This window comes from Rhodnius prolixus, unplaced genomic scaffold (assembly GCF_049639745.1).
Source record: "Rhodnius prolixus isolate KJV_2025 unplaced genomic scaffold, Rpr scaffold_16, whole genome shotgun sequence".
Classification (NCBI taxonomy): Eukaryota; Metazoa; Arthropoda; class Insecta; order Hemiptera; family Reduviidae; genus Rhodnius; species Rhodnius prolixus.
The window spans coordinates 1765392-1784350 of NW_027411616.1; the positions used below are offsets into that span (position 1 = coordinate 1765392).

At 33.4% G+C, this 18959-nt stretch overlaps 1 protein-coding gene across 1 annotated transcript in view; it reads right to left on the minus strand.

Moving 5' to 3' along the window:
- Positions 1-2839: 2839 nt before the first annotated feature.
- Chc (clathrin heavy chain) overlaps positions 2840-18959 on the minus strand; it is a 78250-nt gene continuing 62130 nt past the window's right edge. Inside the window, exons 28-33 of the mRNA XM_074134488.1 lie at positions 5831-5962; positions 4763-4873; positions 3671-3841; positions 3360-3581; positions 3160-3235; positions 2840-3069 (exon numbers count right to left, since the gene is read on the minus strand). Coding sequence (XP_073990589.1) covers positions 2954-3069; positions 3160-3235; positions 3360-3581; positions 3671-3841; positions 4763-4873; positions 5831-5962 — 828 coding nt within the window. The 3' untranslated portion in view covers positions 2840-2953. The remainder of the gene's footprint in view (positions 3070-3159; positions 3236-3359; positions 3582-3670; positions 3842-4762; positions 4874-5830; positions 5963-18959) is intronic.

Sequence of the window (18959 nt, forward strand, 5' to 3'; positions counted from 1 at the left end):
AATTAAATTAAATTTAAATTTGTATTTAATAATTCATTGCCTGCTCAAGGTTCGGCCTGGCTTTCAAGCAAATTTCTAAAAAAAAAAGTGCCTACAGAAATTATAAGTAACAGTTATCAATCTATTAACGAAAAACAGATACATTTTCTGCTCATAACCACAAAATTATAAATGAGAAGTTCGCACAAATATTTAATAACTGATAAAGATCTATATGTACATAATACTTTTTTTATAGTCAGATATGTAATCATTTGATCTCCAACCTTCAAATTTTGGGGGGAGAAAGTGATCGTGTCTGAATAGGTAACTAAGTGCCCTCTTATATAGCCTTATTGGCGGGCAAATTTATCACTACTGTCGCCAATTAATATTTGCACAGGCCAACAACCAAAGGCTGCAACCGAAGACTTAAAAGCACCTTTTTTCTGGTTTAGCAAAAGATAAATTTGCCGAACTTAAACACATTATCATAAATCAGGAAATTGAAATTTATGGAATAATTGAGGCAGGAACTACATACATTAACAACTTGCAGCTCACATCCAGTTAAAGTTAGATATTGCACTTCCTCGAGAGCGACAAGCTACTTCGGGGATAATAATAGCTGCTAAGGTATCCATAGTCATCAACTACGAAATAAAAACAGAACATTTGGATAGGGACAGATTGGTAGAGGTATAAATTAATAAATAAAAACGTAAATTTCAAAGACAATTATTTATGCAGTACAATCCGCGTCAGAACGTCTCGAATTTAACAAGGCTCGAAAAAGTATGGAGCGAAGTAAGCATATTATGAAAAACGTAGGAGGGCAGTTGTCAACTTGTTAATTTATATTTCCTAAACAAGTGTACTTTTGAAAAACTCCCAAATTGACAGTTTTTTCCTCTTTCCCTAAAAAAGATATTCCCAAATTTTTTTAAAAATTAACAGTATATTCAGGTTCGTTTCTTGAAATTACTCACATAAAATAGATTTCGAGAAAAACTTACTAAAAATGTTAAAAATTGCATTTTCAGAAATTTTATTATGGCTTTCCAAGTATGTAAACGTCGACTGTAAACATTGTTTTAATGTATCCTTACATAAAATGTACTTTTGGACATTTTATAACATTCAGATCATTCAATAATTTTACTGCATTAAATTTGGGTTAATATTTTTTAGAATGCATTAGATATTACTGATCCTTATGCCGACCATTTTTATTTATAAAATATTTATCATTGATTTTATCCATCTTTGAACGCACATTTATTGCACCCCCCGGTTTCGAAGTTCCATTCATTATCAAAGATAGCTTAATCAGTTTTGTTGAGATTTCTAACTCACTTATGTTTCCGTTCCGCACTATACTTCTTGAAATCCTGCCAGTGAAAATAATTTATGCAATATGTATTTAAACCTCATCTAAAATAATAGTGCAGATTAATTTTTACAGCGCATTCCGTGTCACTATAGAGAGTCTATATGTGTCGCAATGGGTAATGAGATGGCCGACAAGATAGAGAGAGAAGGATCCTGGTTGGTTAAGCCTAACAAACATCTCACTTGCACGGTGACGAAAAGACCTGCAAGGAGAGCATCTCAGTCAGACCTGCAGCGGGAAATCAAAGGGAGGCACTGACCGAAATATACGACAGAGTAATCATAAAATTTACTGAAGGTCAAATTTGCTGCTTCCTTTAGAGCGCACACCAGTAATGATTATTTATTTAAATGGTCATTTACTCCGAATAAGAGTTGAAACTCTTATGGGTAATAACGACGTTTACATGAAAATACCCAATAAACTGCCATTCAGAAACAATGGTGAACTGGAGTTTGTTCATTTCATTATGAGAAATGGTACAGCGAGAGATCCAACTTGACAGAAGATGACTGATCACCATTAATTAAGAAAAGACAATAAATATTTGCTTCTCTAAATTTAAAAACACCCTTGTTTACGCACTTTATGCACGAAGTTCAACTTATAAGTACTTTAATTATTCAAATGTAAAACAATATGAGTTGTATTCTCCAAAGTTGCACAGATGGATCTAAGGATACTATTCTACAGGACTCCTGCAAGGATATGGAAGGAATAATAAGTATTAATAGCTATTTAAAAAAAAACTCTCTAAACATATAAGTAAATAAATTTGAATAAATCTTTCATTACTTTTTATATTATTCTCTGTTAATACATAACATATGACAATACACAATATATTTATAAATTCAGTTTAATACAGTTTGATTCCAACAATAATAACGTGTTCAATAATTACAACTTTCATATACACAATTTCACCTATAAACTTATAATCTCCACTATATTTGGTACAGAAAATTATATTTTTGTCATTCTTTTTTTTTTAATTTGTATAATAGTGGAATATATATATATATATATACCATGACTCACAGAGAAAAAGAATAGCAATTTGGGGTATAATAAACATTAATTAGCATTCAAAAAAATAAAATAATAGTAATATTAATTATTAGAGAAATAATTTTTACATAACAACTTTGTTACATATATATTTTATACATAATCGTGGTCATTAAATGATAGGTCAACTGCATCTTTTAAGTAAAAAAAAAACAAACAAACTAACAAAAAAAAAAAAAAATATATATATATATATATATGGAATGCTTAATTATACAACTAAATAATATTAAATAGAAAGAAATAACAATACAAAATAGGTATGCTAAATTTGGAAAGAGATAGTACTCTACCAGGAGAATTTTAAATTTCATCACCGTTTGATATTAAAATCTAGATTTCAAGCATTATTACTTTTTGTTTTTCTTTATTATTGTTTATTTAAATAATACAATCTTTTAAATAACACGATTTAATTTAATTTTTCATTTATACAAACACATTTATAAAAGGCAAGTGAGTCTGACGGTGAAGGACCAACCCTAGGGCTGCTAAGTAGGATCTTTGTCTCTACATGCCGTAACCCTGGTATGGCATTCCTGGAGTGGTGTATGTATTTGGATAGGCCGGGGAGAATCCTGGGGCCATCATGCCTGGCCCTGCGGTTAGCATCAGTTGTGGTTCAGCTGTTTCCAAACAAAAAAAAACATAAATAACAACATAAACAAATATGGTGCCACATGAATGCATTAATTACAGTAATAAAATCCACTTACGCATCATCATAGGTTTGTGATCTTGTTCGGCTCTCTCTTCCAGTCTTCTTGCTTCCGCCTCTTCCAGCTTGTCCACCTTACAGACAAAGTATGTTATTCAGAGTTAAAAATGGAAAGGCAACTCTGTTCCACATAATTTGCAGGAATATAATTCTAAAAATTACATTCTGGCTAAAACGTGTATGTAATTTTAAGCTTACCTTAGTTATATACTCTCTTATAACTTGTATAATATATGGCATAGCAAAATCTATAATATTGTGGCGCCATGCAAGCTCCAAAATTACATCAGGATGTAATAGATCATAACACTGAAACAGACAAGCTGCAAAGCAATCATGATTTCCTTTATCTAAGAACCATGCAAGCAGATCCTCGGCTACCTCAGAACTTTTTGATTCTGCAGCGTATTCCATTGCATCCTGTAAAGGTGATATTATAAGTCAATTCAACAAACTGCCTATATGATATATTTAAATATTTCATTTGCAATATTTCATTAGTGTTTCACCTTGAAAAGTCTGTCCTTTTTGCACAGTTGTACACTTTGTTTCCATCTATTGTTACCTTTATACAGATAAGCTGCAATTCTTCTAAACTCTATTAATTCATGTTTCTCTAATTTTTGAGCAAGGACAATATTATCAAAATTATCGAAAGCATCAATAGATGTCCTTACTCCCTACAAACAAATACAAAATAAAAATAGTAGGTTTTAAAATTTCCTAAAACAGCATTTCAGTCAACATTTGATCATGAGTGGTTCCAATGATTTATTCAGTCATAAAAATCATTACGAAACAGAGTAATCTCATCTTTTAAAAAATGAAAAGAGATAAGTGGTAGAAGCGATTAACCTTGCACCTTGTTTTCTACCATACACCTCAATTTATTTATTTATTTTTTCTAAAAACTTTTAAAATTAACATTTGAATGGTTAACATTTAGTAGAAACAACTTTTTAAATACATTTTTTCATAAAGTTTTCGTAAAATGACACTGATTTTTATCAATCGTAGCAAGCATGTTTTTTATGCTGCCGATCAGTTTCGATTTTCATCCATCATCAGAAATTGATTTATCATTTTGGTGCAGAGAATTTGACTTCAACTAAGTATTCGTCTCACACTACATTTTGTAACTGAGTAAAATAAAAATAAAATAACTAAAAGATTAAAGATAACTCGAATAAATTTTTGGAAGAAAAGTTTTCATATCTATTCACTCATATAGTCCCCGCAAAAGACTTACTGCCTAGATATACGTATGGTATATAAAATTAAAAATAACGAAGGGGGTACGAAGGAAGGTTAAAGGTCAGTAAGCACACCCTGACCTGGCGGCTTTCGAGATTAACGGTAATCCAGCAATGGAAGTTATAATAAGCTACTACAGCAAACTTCGAACTTGTAATGTTTTATTCTATTATTTAATTGGGACAGTTTTAATCGAGTATGGGGATTCTAGGTTAGTAGTTTGTAATGTGAAAATTACGTATTTGGATTTGTATTTTGTTTACTTTTAATTTTTCTCTTGCAGAACCAAGTAATGAAGGATATTAAGAGATATTTCTAATAAAGTATAGTAAAAATAAAATAATTACCTGAAAATCTTCTTCTTCAATAAGAAGATTGTTCAAAGCTTCATTTATTGCTTTATTATTTAATGACTGTACAGAACGTAGATATGGTTTGACAAGTTGCAAATGATTTACCTAAAAAAAAGTTATAAAAACATTATCTTTAGGTACTGTGACATTGAAGAGAGTTATTCTGTGAGAAAATAAGGGCAATTAATATTTTTCAATTAAATCTTTACTGCGATCATTCATCTGACTGCACGCAGCACCATGCAACGCAATGCTTTTTACCGATTACCCGGTCTGACAAAACCTATTCAGCCTTGTTTATTATGGTGATGTATCATTTTCAGTTGAAGCTAGGTAGCTTTTTCAATTACTTAATATTATGCAATAAATACTGTTAAAAATAATTAATTGATTTGAGTTAAAAAGAGTTTATTTTTGTTTACTACTTCTTCATTATGTATTAATTAATACATAATAACAAATTTATGTTGCTCTTCCACAGAAAAATTGTATTTCGAGCTTAAAGCATACTAGACGTAGATTTTTGTAGGCAATTAGGTTTATAAGTAAGAATTAATTAACTTTACATAAATAACCATAGAATAAATTCAGTTAAGGGGTATAACTATATTTAACTACTTTAGTAGGAAGAAGGGTATTTTAGACATTATTAATAATCTCTTTATTTAATGCCCCTACTACACTGCTGACGCGGTAGAAAGGGAATAGATTATGATGATGATGATGATGACTTTATTTAATAAAATTGTTCCGTACAAATAGTGAATTAGAATTAGTATTAGATAGATTAACTGTTAATTATTTTCTTAGGGACTAATTTTTAATTTATTTTTGGTTCACTGTCCCAAAAAAAATTGAAAGAATTGAAATGAAAAAGTGAAAAGTGGATAAAGAAAAAGCCCACACTACTTTTTTCAGTCTACTAACTATTCCTTTCCTTATTGAAGCTCTTCTTTCTTCACTAAGTTAGTCTGGGTCCTCCGAACTCGAGAAGAGGGTCACACATGTTTTAACAAATAAATCCTAATATAAATCTATTTTTTTAAAAATACAGGTACTAACCTTGCTAAAGAAATTAACTGCCCTAGTATGATCCATACGTGGTGCCAAAACTAGTAATATATCGTTGAGTAGGAGTGGTTTGTAGTCCAAATAGAATTGTATAGCTTTGTAATATAATTCAATATTGGCCACCTAAACAAGAAGAAAAAGAAATATATGAATTCTACACACACACAAAAAAAAATATATATATATATATATACCTAAATAAATAAAAAATAAAAATAAAAACGTATTCAAACAAACAATAAAATTGCTAGGCAGTGCACGGTGCAACCGTTCACGAGAGCAACAGTGATTTCTGTAGCGAATATATTTTAATATAATGCAATAATTTTTGCTAGTAATTACTGGGTTGTCCGGTAAATAATGCAGAATTTTATGTTTTCTTTAAAATACCCCTCCAAATAGTAAACTGTTTGTTTGTTGGACTTATGCCTTTCATAAATGTAAACACTTATTAATCCTCTTTCAAACAAAAATGTTTGTTTACCTCTGAAACATTGCATAATTTTGATTTACGAGTTCAAATTAGGCCAGGCCCAAACGGCCAGAAATATCAACGATGTCTGGGGCGAAGGCAGTATAAGTGAGTGCACTGTTCAACGGTGGTTCCAGAGATTTCGGGAGGGAGACTTGAGCCTTGAAGACAAAGAAGGCCGTGGAAGAAGTTCTGCCCTTGATGACGATGTTCTCCGTGCTTTGGTGGAAGAAAATCCCAGAACAACTGTTCGAGAACTGGTAGGGAAACTCGAAGTCAGCAAATCAACCGTCGATGACCATCTCAAGGCGATTAGAAAGGTGAAAAAGCTTGAAAGTTGGGTTCCTCACACATTAAACGACCGCCAAAAAAATCAGCAGTATGAAATTTGTGCTGCACTTCTTTGTCAAAACAACAGCGATCCTTTTCTCTCCAGAATTGTGACTTGCGAAGAAAGTGGATCCTCTACGACCACAGCAGACGCTCTAGACAGTGGCTTGACAAAGGAGAAGCAGCACGACATTTTCCAAAGCCATCAAATCATCAAAAAAAGAAGATGGCGGGCTTCATTTGGTCTGATTCATTACAGCTTCTTGAATCCTGGCGAAACCATCAATGCCGAATCGTATTGTAATCAAATTGACGTAACGCATCAGAAATTGGCAATAATGAAGCCGTCTTTAGTCAATCGAAAGGGGCCCATTTTCTTGTATGACAATGCTCGGCCACATATCTCACGTCTGACTTCCCGAAAATTGTTGGAGCTTGGCTATGAGACTCTGCCACACACGCCCTTCTCAACGGACCTCTCGCCTATTGGTTACCATTTTTTTTAGACACCTGGACCGCTATTTACAAAATAAAAAAATTATTGGGGTGTAATGTAGGCCGCCTCTTTAGGGTGCACCCTAGGTAATGCTAAATGACCTGCATGGGTTGACAAGACTCATAGCCATGGTGAAGGTCACTTGTCTAGGGGGTGATGACCCCCGAAATCAAACATCCTGGTCCTCCAGGATGGGGGTTGATGCATCGGGCCAGCTCCCCGATCATCGCAAAAAAAAAAAAAAAAACACATTGCTAAGAAGCAGAAAAGCCGGACTGATATCTAGGTTACGACCAGTCAAACGGACACGGATTACAAATTTTTGTTGCTGGAATGTTCAGGGGATCTCGAATAAAAAAGATATATTACCTAAAAAGCTGAATGAATATAGAGTGGATGTAGCCGTGCTGACAGAAACCAAAAAGAAAGGACATGGAGAGGAATATACGGGTGATTTTGTACACTTCTGGAGTGGAGTGGATAGAAATCTGAGAGCAAAGGCGGGCGTCTCGATAGTAATTAAGAAGAGCTTAAAGAATAGAATAAGAGATTGGAGGTTTATTTCTGAGAGAATTTTGACTATGGAAGTTTCGATAAATGGAAGAGAAGGGTAATAGTGGGTACTTACGCACCAACTGAAGACTCGACGTCGGTGTAAAAAGACGATTTTTGGAACAGATTGACACAGGTGATACAGGATACGCCTAGAAGGAAAAAGATCTTTATAATGGGTGATATGAATGGAAGAGTCGGAAAAGAAGATAATAGTAAGGTGGTAGGGAAGTTTGGAGAGGAAGTACGTAGTAGAGGGAAAATGGCGGTTCTGGCGCACCTAAATTGTGCAAGATCCAAACACCTCAAAATCTGACCGGGTAATCATCGAGTTCAACGAAGATGTAAGCCATACCCATCAGAACCATTCTACCCCCCCCTATCATCGAATTTGACGAGGCTGAAATCCGCACCATCACAAAAAAAAAGAGGAATCGTTTTAAAAGATCTAAAGATTTAAAAGATTTAAATCGGTACAGATATACACAAAACTGTTAAATAATAATTTTGTTCAGAATAATGTTTGAAATAAATAAGTTTATGATAGAGAAGTTTAAAATAAACAACAAACTAAAGGATTTTTTTTTAAGCGTATGCTTATTATTTTTGAAAAATGAGTTTAAAAAAGCACTCACACAAAACAAATAGGGTGAAGGTAGCTTAAGAAAAAAATTGAGTTTCGTTTAGAATATCTTCCGTTATTTTAGCTCCAAGTGTTGGTTGGTACAATTGTGCCGCTCCATTAGATTGTATGTTGTATTCAGTATATTCGATTTTTATGTCATCCAAAAATTATTACTTTTTTTAAAGTATTTTAATGACCCGGTGATTGACATACCGACTTTTCGGTGGTACCAGTGTTTGACATGGGGTGGGACCAGTGATTGAAAACAAGTATATTCCCGAAACGACCTAAAAAATTCAAAATACCTAAATCACTGTTCCACTTAGATTTTTAACAAAAACATCAGTCTTATTCATAATTAATAACAATCCGTTTTTCAATTGGCCTACCGAAATAATGTAATATTTTTCAACATTACGCTTTTTCAAGCAGTTATTGACGATCAATCCTTATACAACTATTCTACAGGAGAGTTTTAATTTCGTTCAAACCTTCTAGGGCATCTGCGTCATTCAATTATCGAGAAACTTCACCTTCCGCAGAGGAGAGTACTGTACAAGGCTCCATTCGTCTGCAGACTGTAGATTTACCTTTCACTTTGTACAGTAGGATAACTACAGCGACTGGGAGCTTTTTAGCAGCTTTACTAATTGATGTTCCTTGACCTACAACTACCTCCCACAGTTAACAACACATTATTGCCATGAAATTTTGTTCACTTATATACTAAACATTACTGAATTATTAGTTATATAATGTAGTTTCCTTGGGTACATCTTCTCAACTAATGGATCTATACTCAAAAAAACTATAGCATACTACTCAGTAAAACAGAGTGTGTAACAGCACAAAATTTGATACGAATAATCTGTTGTTTACTGTGGGAATTAAAAAGGCCCGATTTCACAGCAAAACCATGACCCAAAAAAATTTCAACTCTCAATATCTGCTCAACTAATAGATCTGTACTCAACCAAACTATAGCATATTACTCAGTAAAACAGTGTGTGTAAGAGCACAAAATTTCATACGAATAATCTGTTGTTTACTGTGGGAATTAAAAGGGCCCGATTTCACAGCAAAACCATGACCTAAAAAAATTTCAACTCTCAATATCTTCTCAACTAATGGATCTATACTCAAAAAACTATAGCATACTACTCAGTAAAACAGAGTTTGTAAGAGCACAAAATTTCATACGAATAATCTGTTGTTTACTGTGGGAATTAAAAGGGCCCGATTTCACAGCAAAACCATGACCCAAAAAAATTTCAACTCTCCATATCTTCTCAACTAATAGATCTGTACTCAACAAAACTATAGCATACTACTCAGTAAAACAGAGTGTGTAAACGCACAAAATTTCATACGCATAATTTGTTGTTTACTGAGGGAATTAAAAGGGCCCCATTTCACAGCAAAACCATGACCCAAAAAAATTTTAACTCTCAATATATTCTCAACTAATGGATCTGTACTCAACAAAACTATAGTATACTACTCAGTAAAACAGAGTGTGTAAGAGCAAAAAATTTCATACGAATAATCTGTTGTTTACTGTGGGAATTATAAGGGCCCAATTTCACCGCAAAACCATAACCCAAAAAAATTTCAACTCTCCATATCTTCTCATCTAATGGATCAGTACTCAACCAAACTATAGTATACTACTCAGTAAAACAGAGTGTGTAAGAGCACAAAATTTCATACGAATAATCTGTTGTTTACTGTGGGAATTAAAAAGCCCGATTTCACAGCAAAACCATGACACAAAAAAATTTCAACTCTCAATATCTTCTCAACTAATGGATCTCTACTCAACAAAACTATAGCATACTACTCAATAAAACAGAGTGTATAAGAGCACAAAATTTCATACGAATAATCGGTTGTTTACTGTAAAAATTAAAAGGGCCTAATTTCACAGCAAAATCATGACCCAAAAAAATTTCAACTCTCAATATCTTCTCAACTAATGGATCTGTACTCAACAAAACTATAGTATACTACTCAGTAAAACAGAGTGTGTAAGAACACAAAATTTCATACGAATAATCTGTTGTTTACTGTGGGAATTATGAGGGCCCAATTTCACAGCAAAACCATGACCCAAAAAAATTTCAACTCTCAATATCTTCTCAACTAATGGATCTGTACTCAACCAAACTATAGTATACTACTCAGAAAACAGAGTGTATAAGAGCACAAAATTTCATACGAATAATCTGTTGTTTACTGTGGAAATTAAAAGGGCCCGATTTCACAGCAAAACCATGACCCAAAAAAATTTCAACCCTCAATATCTTCTCAACTAATGGATCTGTACTCAACAAAACTATAGTATACTACTCAGTAAAACAGAGTGTGTAAGAGCAAAATATATCATACGAATAATCTGTTGTTTACTGTGGGAATTATAAGGGCCCAATTTCACCGCAAAACCATAACCCAAAAAAATTTCAACTCTCCATATCTTCTCATCTAATGGATCAGTACTCAACCAAACTATAGTATACTACTCAGTAAAACAGAGTGTGTAAGAGCACAAAATTTCATACGAATAATCTGTTGTTTACTGTGGGAATTAAAAGGGCCCGATTTCACAGCAAAACCATGACCCAAAAAAATTTCAACTCTCAATATCTTCTCAACTAATAGATCTGTACTCAACAAAACTATAGCATACTACTCAGTAAAACAGAGTGTGTAAGAGCACAAAATTTCATACGAATAATCTGTTGTTTACTGTGGGAATTAAAAGGGCCCGATTTCACAGCAAAACCATGACCTAAAAAAATTTCAACACTCAATATCTTCTCAACTAATGGATCTATACTCAACAAACTATAGCATACTACTCAGTAAAACAGAGTGTTTAAGAGCACAAAATTTCATACGAATAATCTGTTGTTTACTGTGGGAATTAAAAGGGCCCGATTTCACAGCAAATCCATGACCCAAAAAAAGTTCAACTCTCAATATCTTCTCAACTAATAGATCTGTACTCAACAAAACTATAGCATACTACTCAGTAAAACAGAGTGTGTAAGAGCACAAAATTTCATACGAATAATCTGTTGTTTACTGTGGGAATTAAAAGGGCCCGATTTCACAGCAAAACCATGACCCAAAAAAATTTCAACTCTCAATATCTTCTCAACTAATAGATCTGTACTCAACAAAACTATAGCATACTACTCAGTAAAACAGTGTGTGTAAGAGCACAAAATTCCATACGCATAATTTGTTGTTTACTGAGGGAATTAAAAGGGCCCGATTTCACAGCAAAACCATGACCGAAAAAAATTTCAACTCTCAATATATTCTCAACTAATAAATCTGTACTCAACAAAACTATAGCATACTACTCAGTAAAACAGAGTGTGTAAGAGCACAAAATTTCATACGAATAATCTGTGGTTTACAGTGGGAATTAAAAGGGCCCGATTTCACAGCAAAACCATGACCCAAAAAAATTTCAACTCTCAATATCTTCTCAACTAATGGATCTGTACTCAAAAAAACTATAGCATACTACTCAGTAAAACAGAGTGTGTAAGAGCACAAAATTTCATACGAATAATCTGTTGTTTACTGTGGGAATTAAAAGGGCCCAATTTCACAGCAAAATCATGACCCAAAAAAATTTCAACTCTCAATATCTTTTCAACTAATGGATCTATACTCAAAAAACTATAGCATACTACTCAGTAAAAGAGAGTGTGGAAGAGCACAAAATTTCATACGAATAATCTGTTGTTTACTGTGGGAATTAAAAGGACCCGATTTCACAGCAAAACCATGACCCAAAAATATTTCAACTCCCAATATCTTCTCAACTAATGGATCTATACTCAACAAAACTATAGCATACTACTCAGCAAAACAGAGGGTGTAAGAGCACATAATTTCATACGAATAATCTATTGTTTACTGTGGGAATTATGAGGGCCCAATTTCACAGCAAAACCATGACCCAAAAAAATTTCAACTCTCAATATCTTCTCAACTAATAGATCTGTACTCAACAAAACTATAGCATACTACTCAGTAAAACAGAGTGTGTAAGAACACAAAATTTCATACGAATAATCTGTTGTTTACTGTGGGAATTATGAGGGCCCGATTTCACAGCAAAACCATGACCGAAAAAAATTTCAACTCTCAATATATTCTCAACTAATAAATCTGTACTCAACAAAACTATAGCATACTACTCAGTAAAACAGAGTGTGTAAGAGCACAAAATTTCATACGAATAATCTGTGGTTTACAGTGGGAATTAAAAGGGCCCGATTTCACAGCAAAACCATGACCTAAAAAAATTTCAACTCTCAATATCTTCTCAACTAATGGATCTGTACTCAAAAAAACTATAGCATACTACTCAGTAAAACAGAGTGTGTAAGAGCACAAAATTTCATACGAATAATCTGTTGTTTACTGTGGGAATTAAAAGGGCCCAATTTCACAGCAAAATCATGACCCAAAAAAATTTCAACTCTCAATATCTTTTCAACTAATGGATCTATACTCAAAAAACTATAGCATACTACTCAGTAAAAGAGAGTGTGGAAGAGCACAAAATTTCATACGAATAATCTGTTGTTTACTGTGGGAATTAAAAGGACCCGATTTCACAGCAAAACCATGACCCAAAAATATTTCAACTCCCAATATCTTCTCAACTAATGGATCTATACTCAACAAAACTATAGCATACTACTCAGCAAAACAGAGGGTGTAAGAGCACATAATTTCATACGAATAATCTATTGTTTACTGTGGGAATTATGAGGGCCCAATTTCACAGCAAAACCATGACCCAAAAAAATTTCAACTCTCAATATCTTCTCAACTAATAGATCTGTACTCAACAAAACTATAGCATACTACTCAGTAAAACAGAGTGTGTAAGAACACAAAATTTCATACGAATAATCTGTTGTTTACTGTGGGAATTATGAGGGCCCAATTTCACAGCAAAACTATGACCCAAAAAAATTTCAACTCTCAATATCTTCTCAACTAATGGATCTGTACTCAACCAAACTATAGTATACTACTCAGTAAAACAGAGTGTATAAGAGCACAAAATTTCATAGGAATAATCTGTTGTTTACTGTGGAAATTAAAAGGGCCCGATTTCACAGCAAAACCATGACCCAAAAAAATTTCAACTCTCAATATCTTCTCAACTAATGGATCTGTACTCAACAAAACTATAGTATACTACTCAGTAAAACAGAGTGTGTAAGAGCAAAAAATATCATACGAATAATCTGTTGTTTACTGTGGGAATTATAAGGGCCCAATTTCACCGCAAAACCATAACCCAAAAAAATTTCAACTCTCCATATCTTCTCATCTAATGGATCAGTACTCAACCAAACTATAGTATACTACTCAGTAAAACAGAGTGTGTAAGAACACAAAATTTCATACGAATAATCTTTTGTTTACTGCGGGAATTATGAGGGCCCAATTTCACAGCAAAACCATGACCCAAAAAAATTTCAACTCTCAATATCTTCTCAACTAATGGATCTGTACTCAACCAAACTATAGTATACTACTCAGTAAAACCGAGTGTATAAGAGCACAAAATTTCATACGAATAATCTGTTGTTTACTGTGGAAATTAAAAGGGCCCGATTTCACAGCAAAACCATGACCCAAAAAAATTTCAACTCTCAATATCTTCTCAACTAATGGATCTGTACTCAACAAAACTATAGTATACTACTCAGTAAAACAGAGTGTGTAAGAGCAAAAAATATCATACGAATAATCTGTTGTTTACTGTGGGAATTATAAGGGCCCAATTTCACCGCAAAACCATAACCCAAAAAAATTTCAACTCTCCATATCTTCTCATCTAATGGATCAGTACTCAACCAAACTATAGTATACTACTCAGTAAAACAGAGTGTGTAAGAGCACAAAATTTCATACGAATAATCTGTTGTTTAATGTGGGAATTAAAAGGGTCCGATTTCACAGCAAAACCATGACCCAAAAAAATTTCAACTCTCAATATCTTCTCAACTAATAGATCTGTACTCAACAAAACTATAGCATACTACTCAGTAAAACAGAGTGTGTAAGAGCACAAAATTTCATACGCATAATTTGTTGGTTACTGAGGGAATTAAAAGGGCCCGATTTCACAGCGAAACCATGACCCAAAAAAATTTCAACTCTCAATATCTTCTCAACTAATGGATCTGTACTCAACAAAACTATAGCATACTACTCAGTAAAACAGACTGTGTAGGAGCACAAAATTTCATACGAATAATCTGTTGTTTACTGTGGGAATTAAAAGGGCCCGATTTAACAGCAAAACCATGACCTAAAAAAATTTCAACACTCAATATCTTCTCAACTAATGGATCTATACTCAACAAACTATAGCATACTACTCAGTAAAACAGAGTGTGTAAGAGCACAAAATTTCATACGAATAATCTGTTGTTTACTGTGGGAATTAAAAGGGCCCGATTTCACAGCAAATCCATGACCTAAAAAAATTTCAACTCTCAATATCTTATCAACTAATAGATCTGTACTCAACAAAACTATAGCATACTACTCAGTAAAGCAGAGTGTGTAAGAGCACAAAATTTCATACGAATAATCTTTTGTTTACTGTGGGAATTAAAAGGGCCCGATTTCACAGCAACACCATGACCCAAAAAAATTTCAACTCTCAATATCTTCTCAACTAATAGATCTGTACTCAACAAAACTATAGCATACTACTCAGTAAAACAGAGTGTGTAAGAGCACAAAATTCCATACGCATAATTTGTTGTTTACTGAGGGAATTAAAAGTGCCCGATTTCACAGCAAAACCATGACCGAAAAAAATTTCAACTCTCAATATATTCTCAACTAATAAATCTGTACTCAACAAAACTATAGCATACTACTCAGTAAAACAGAGTGTGTAAGAGCACAAAATTTCATACGAATAATCTGTGGTTTACAGTGGGAATTAAAAGGGCCCGATTTCACAGCAAAACCATGACCCAAAAAAATTTCAACTCTCAATATCTTCTCAACTAATGGATCTGTACTCAACCAAACTATAGTATACTACTCAGTAAAACAGAGTGTATAAGAGCACAAAATTTCATAGGAATAATCTGTTGTTTACTGTGGAAATTAAAAGGGCCCGATTTCACAGCAAAACCATGACCCAAAAAAATTTCAACTCTCAATATCTTCTCAACTAATGGATCTGTACTCAACAAAACTATAGTATACTACTCAGTAAAACAGAGTGTGTAAGAGCAAAAAATATCATACGAATAATCTGTTGTTTACTGTGGGAATTATAAGGGCCCAATTTCACCGCAAAACCATAACCCAAAAAAATTTCAACTCTCCATATCTTCTCATCTAATGGATCAGTACTCAACCAAACTATAGTATACTACTCAGTAAAACAGAGTGTGTAAGAGCACAAAATTTCATACGAATAATCTGTTGTTTACTGTGGGAATTAAAAGGGCCCGATTTCACAGCAAAACCATGACCCAAAAAAATTTCAACTCTCAATATCTTCTCAACTAATAGATCTGTACTCAACAAAACTATAGCATACTACTCAGTAAAACAGAGTGTGTAAGAACACAAAATTTCATACGAATAATCTGTTGTTTACTGCGGGAATTATGAGGGCCCAATTTCACAGCAAAACCATGACCCAAAAAAATTTCAACTCTCAATATCTTCTCAACTAATGGATCTGTACTCAACCAAACTATAGTATACTACTCAGTAAAACCGAGTGTATAAGAGCACAAAATTTCATACGAATAATCTGTTGTTTACTGTGGAAATTAAAAGGGCCCGATTTCACAGCAAAACCATGACCCAAAAAAATTTCAACTCTCAATATCTTCTCAACTAATGGATCTGTACTCAACAAAACTATAGTATACTACTCAGTAAAACAGAGTGTGTAAGAGCAAAAAATATCATACGAATAATCTGTTGTTTACTGTGGGAATTATAAGGGCCCAATTTCACCGCAAAAACATAACCCAAAAAAATTTCAACTCTCCATATCTTCTCATCTAATGGATCAGTACTCAACCAAACTATAGTATACTACTCAGTAAAACAGAGTGTGTAAGAGCACAAAATTTCATACGAATAATCTGTTGTTTAATGTGGGAATTAAAAGGGTCCGATTTCACAGCAAAACCATGACCCAAAAAAATTTCAACTCTCAATATCTTCTCAACTAATAGATCTGTACTCAACAAAACTATAGCATACTACTCAGTAAAACAGAGTGTGTAAGAGCACAAAATTTCATACGCATAATTTGTTGGTTACTGAGGGAATTAAAAGGGCCCGATTTCACAGCGAAACCATGACCCAAAAAAATTTCAACTCTCAATATCTTCTCAACTAATGGATCTGTACTCAACAAAACTATAGCATACTACTCAGTAAAACAGACTGTGTAGGAGCACAAAATTTCATACGAATAATCTGTTGTTTACTGTGGGAATTAAAAGGGCCCGATTTAACAGCAAAACCATGACCTAAAAAAATTTCAACACTCAATATCTTCTCAACTAATGGATCTATACTCAACAAACTATAGCATACTACTCAGTAAAACAGAGTGTGTAAGAGCACAAAATTTCATACGAATAATCTGTTGTTTACTGTGGGAATTAAAAGGGCCCGATTTCACAGCAAATCCATGACCTAAAAAAATTTCAACTCTCAATATCTTCTCAACTAATAGATCTGTACTCAACAAAACTATAGCATACTACTCAGTAAAGCAGAGTGTGTAAGAGCACAAAATTTCATACGAATAATCTTTTGTTTACTGTGGGAATTAAAAGGGCCCGATTTCACAGCAACACCATGACCCAAAAAAATTTCAACTCTCAATATCTTCTCAACTAATAGATCTGTACTCAACAAAACTATAGCATACTACTCAGTAAAACAGAGTGTGTAAGAGCACAAAATTCCATACGCATAATTTGTTGTTTACTGAGGGAATTAAAAGGGCCCGATTTCACAGCAAAACCATGACCGAAAAAAATTTCAACTCTCAATATATTCTCAACTAATAAATCTGTACTCAACAAAACTATAGCATACTACTCAGTAAAACAGAGTGTGTAAGAGCACAAAATTTCATACGAATAATCTGTGGTTTACAGTGGGAATTAAAAGGGCCCGATTTCACAGCAAAACCATGACCCAAAAAAATTTCAACTCTCAATATCTTCTCAACTAATGGATCTGTACTCAAAAAAACTATAGCATACTACTCAGTAAAACAGAATGTGTAAGAGCACAAAATTTCATACGAATAATCTGTTGATTACTGTGGGAATTAAAAGGGCCCAATTTCACAGCAAAACCATGACCCAAAAAAAATTTCAACTCTCAATATCTTCTCAACTAATGGATCTGTACTCAAAAAAACTATAGCATACTACTCAGTAAAACAGAGTGTGTAAGAGCACAAAATTTCATACGAATAATCTGTTGTTTACTGTGGGAATTAAAAGGGCCCGATTTCACAGCAAATCCATGACCTAAAAAAATTTCAACTCTCAATATCTTCTCAACTAATAGATCTGTACTCAACAAAACTATAGCATACTACTCAGTAAAGCAGAGTGTGTAAGAGCACAAAATTTTATACGAATAATCTTTTGTTTACTGTGGGAATTAAAAGGGCCCGATTTCACAGCAACACCATGACCCAAAAAAATTTCAACTCTCAATATCTTCTCAACTAATAGATCTGTACTCAACAAAACTATAGCATACTACTCAGTAAAACAGAGTGTGTAAGAGCACAAAATTCCATACGCATAATTTGTTGTTTACTGAGGGAATTAAAAGGGCCCGATTTCACAGCAAAACCATGACCGAAAAAAATTTCAACTCTCAATATATTCTCAACTAATAAATCTGTACTCAACAAAACTATAGCATACTACTCAGTAAAACAGAGTGTGTAAGAGCACAAAATTTCATACGAATAATCTGTGGTTTACAGTGGGAATTAAAAGGGCCCGATTTCACAGCAAAACCATGACCCAAAAAAATTTCAACTCTCAATATCTTCTCAACTAATGGATCTGTACTCAAAAAAACTATAGCATACTACTCAGTAAAACAGAATGTGTAAGAGCACAAAATTTCATACGAATAATCTGTTGATTACTGTGGGAATTAAAAGGGCCCAATTTCACAGCAAAACCATGACCCAAAAAAATTTCAACTCTCAATATCTTTTCAACTAATGGATCTGTACTCAAAAAAACTATAGCATACTACTCAGTAAAACAGAATGTGTAAGAGCACAAAATTTCATACGAATAATCTGTTGTTTACTGTGGGAATTAAAAGGGCCCAATTTCACAGCAAAATCATGACCCAAAAAAATTTCAACTCTCAATATCTTTTCAACTAATGGATCTATACTCAAAAAACTATAGCATACTACTCAGTAAAAGAGAGTGTGGAAGAGCACAAAATTTCATACGAATAATCGGTTGTTTACTGTGGAAATTAAAAGGGCCCAATTTCACAGCAAAACCATATCCCAAAAAAATTTCAACTCTCAATATCTTCTCAACTAATGGAT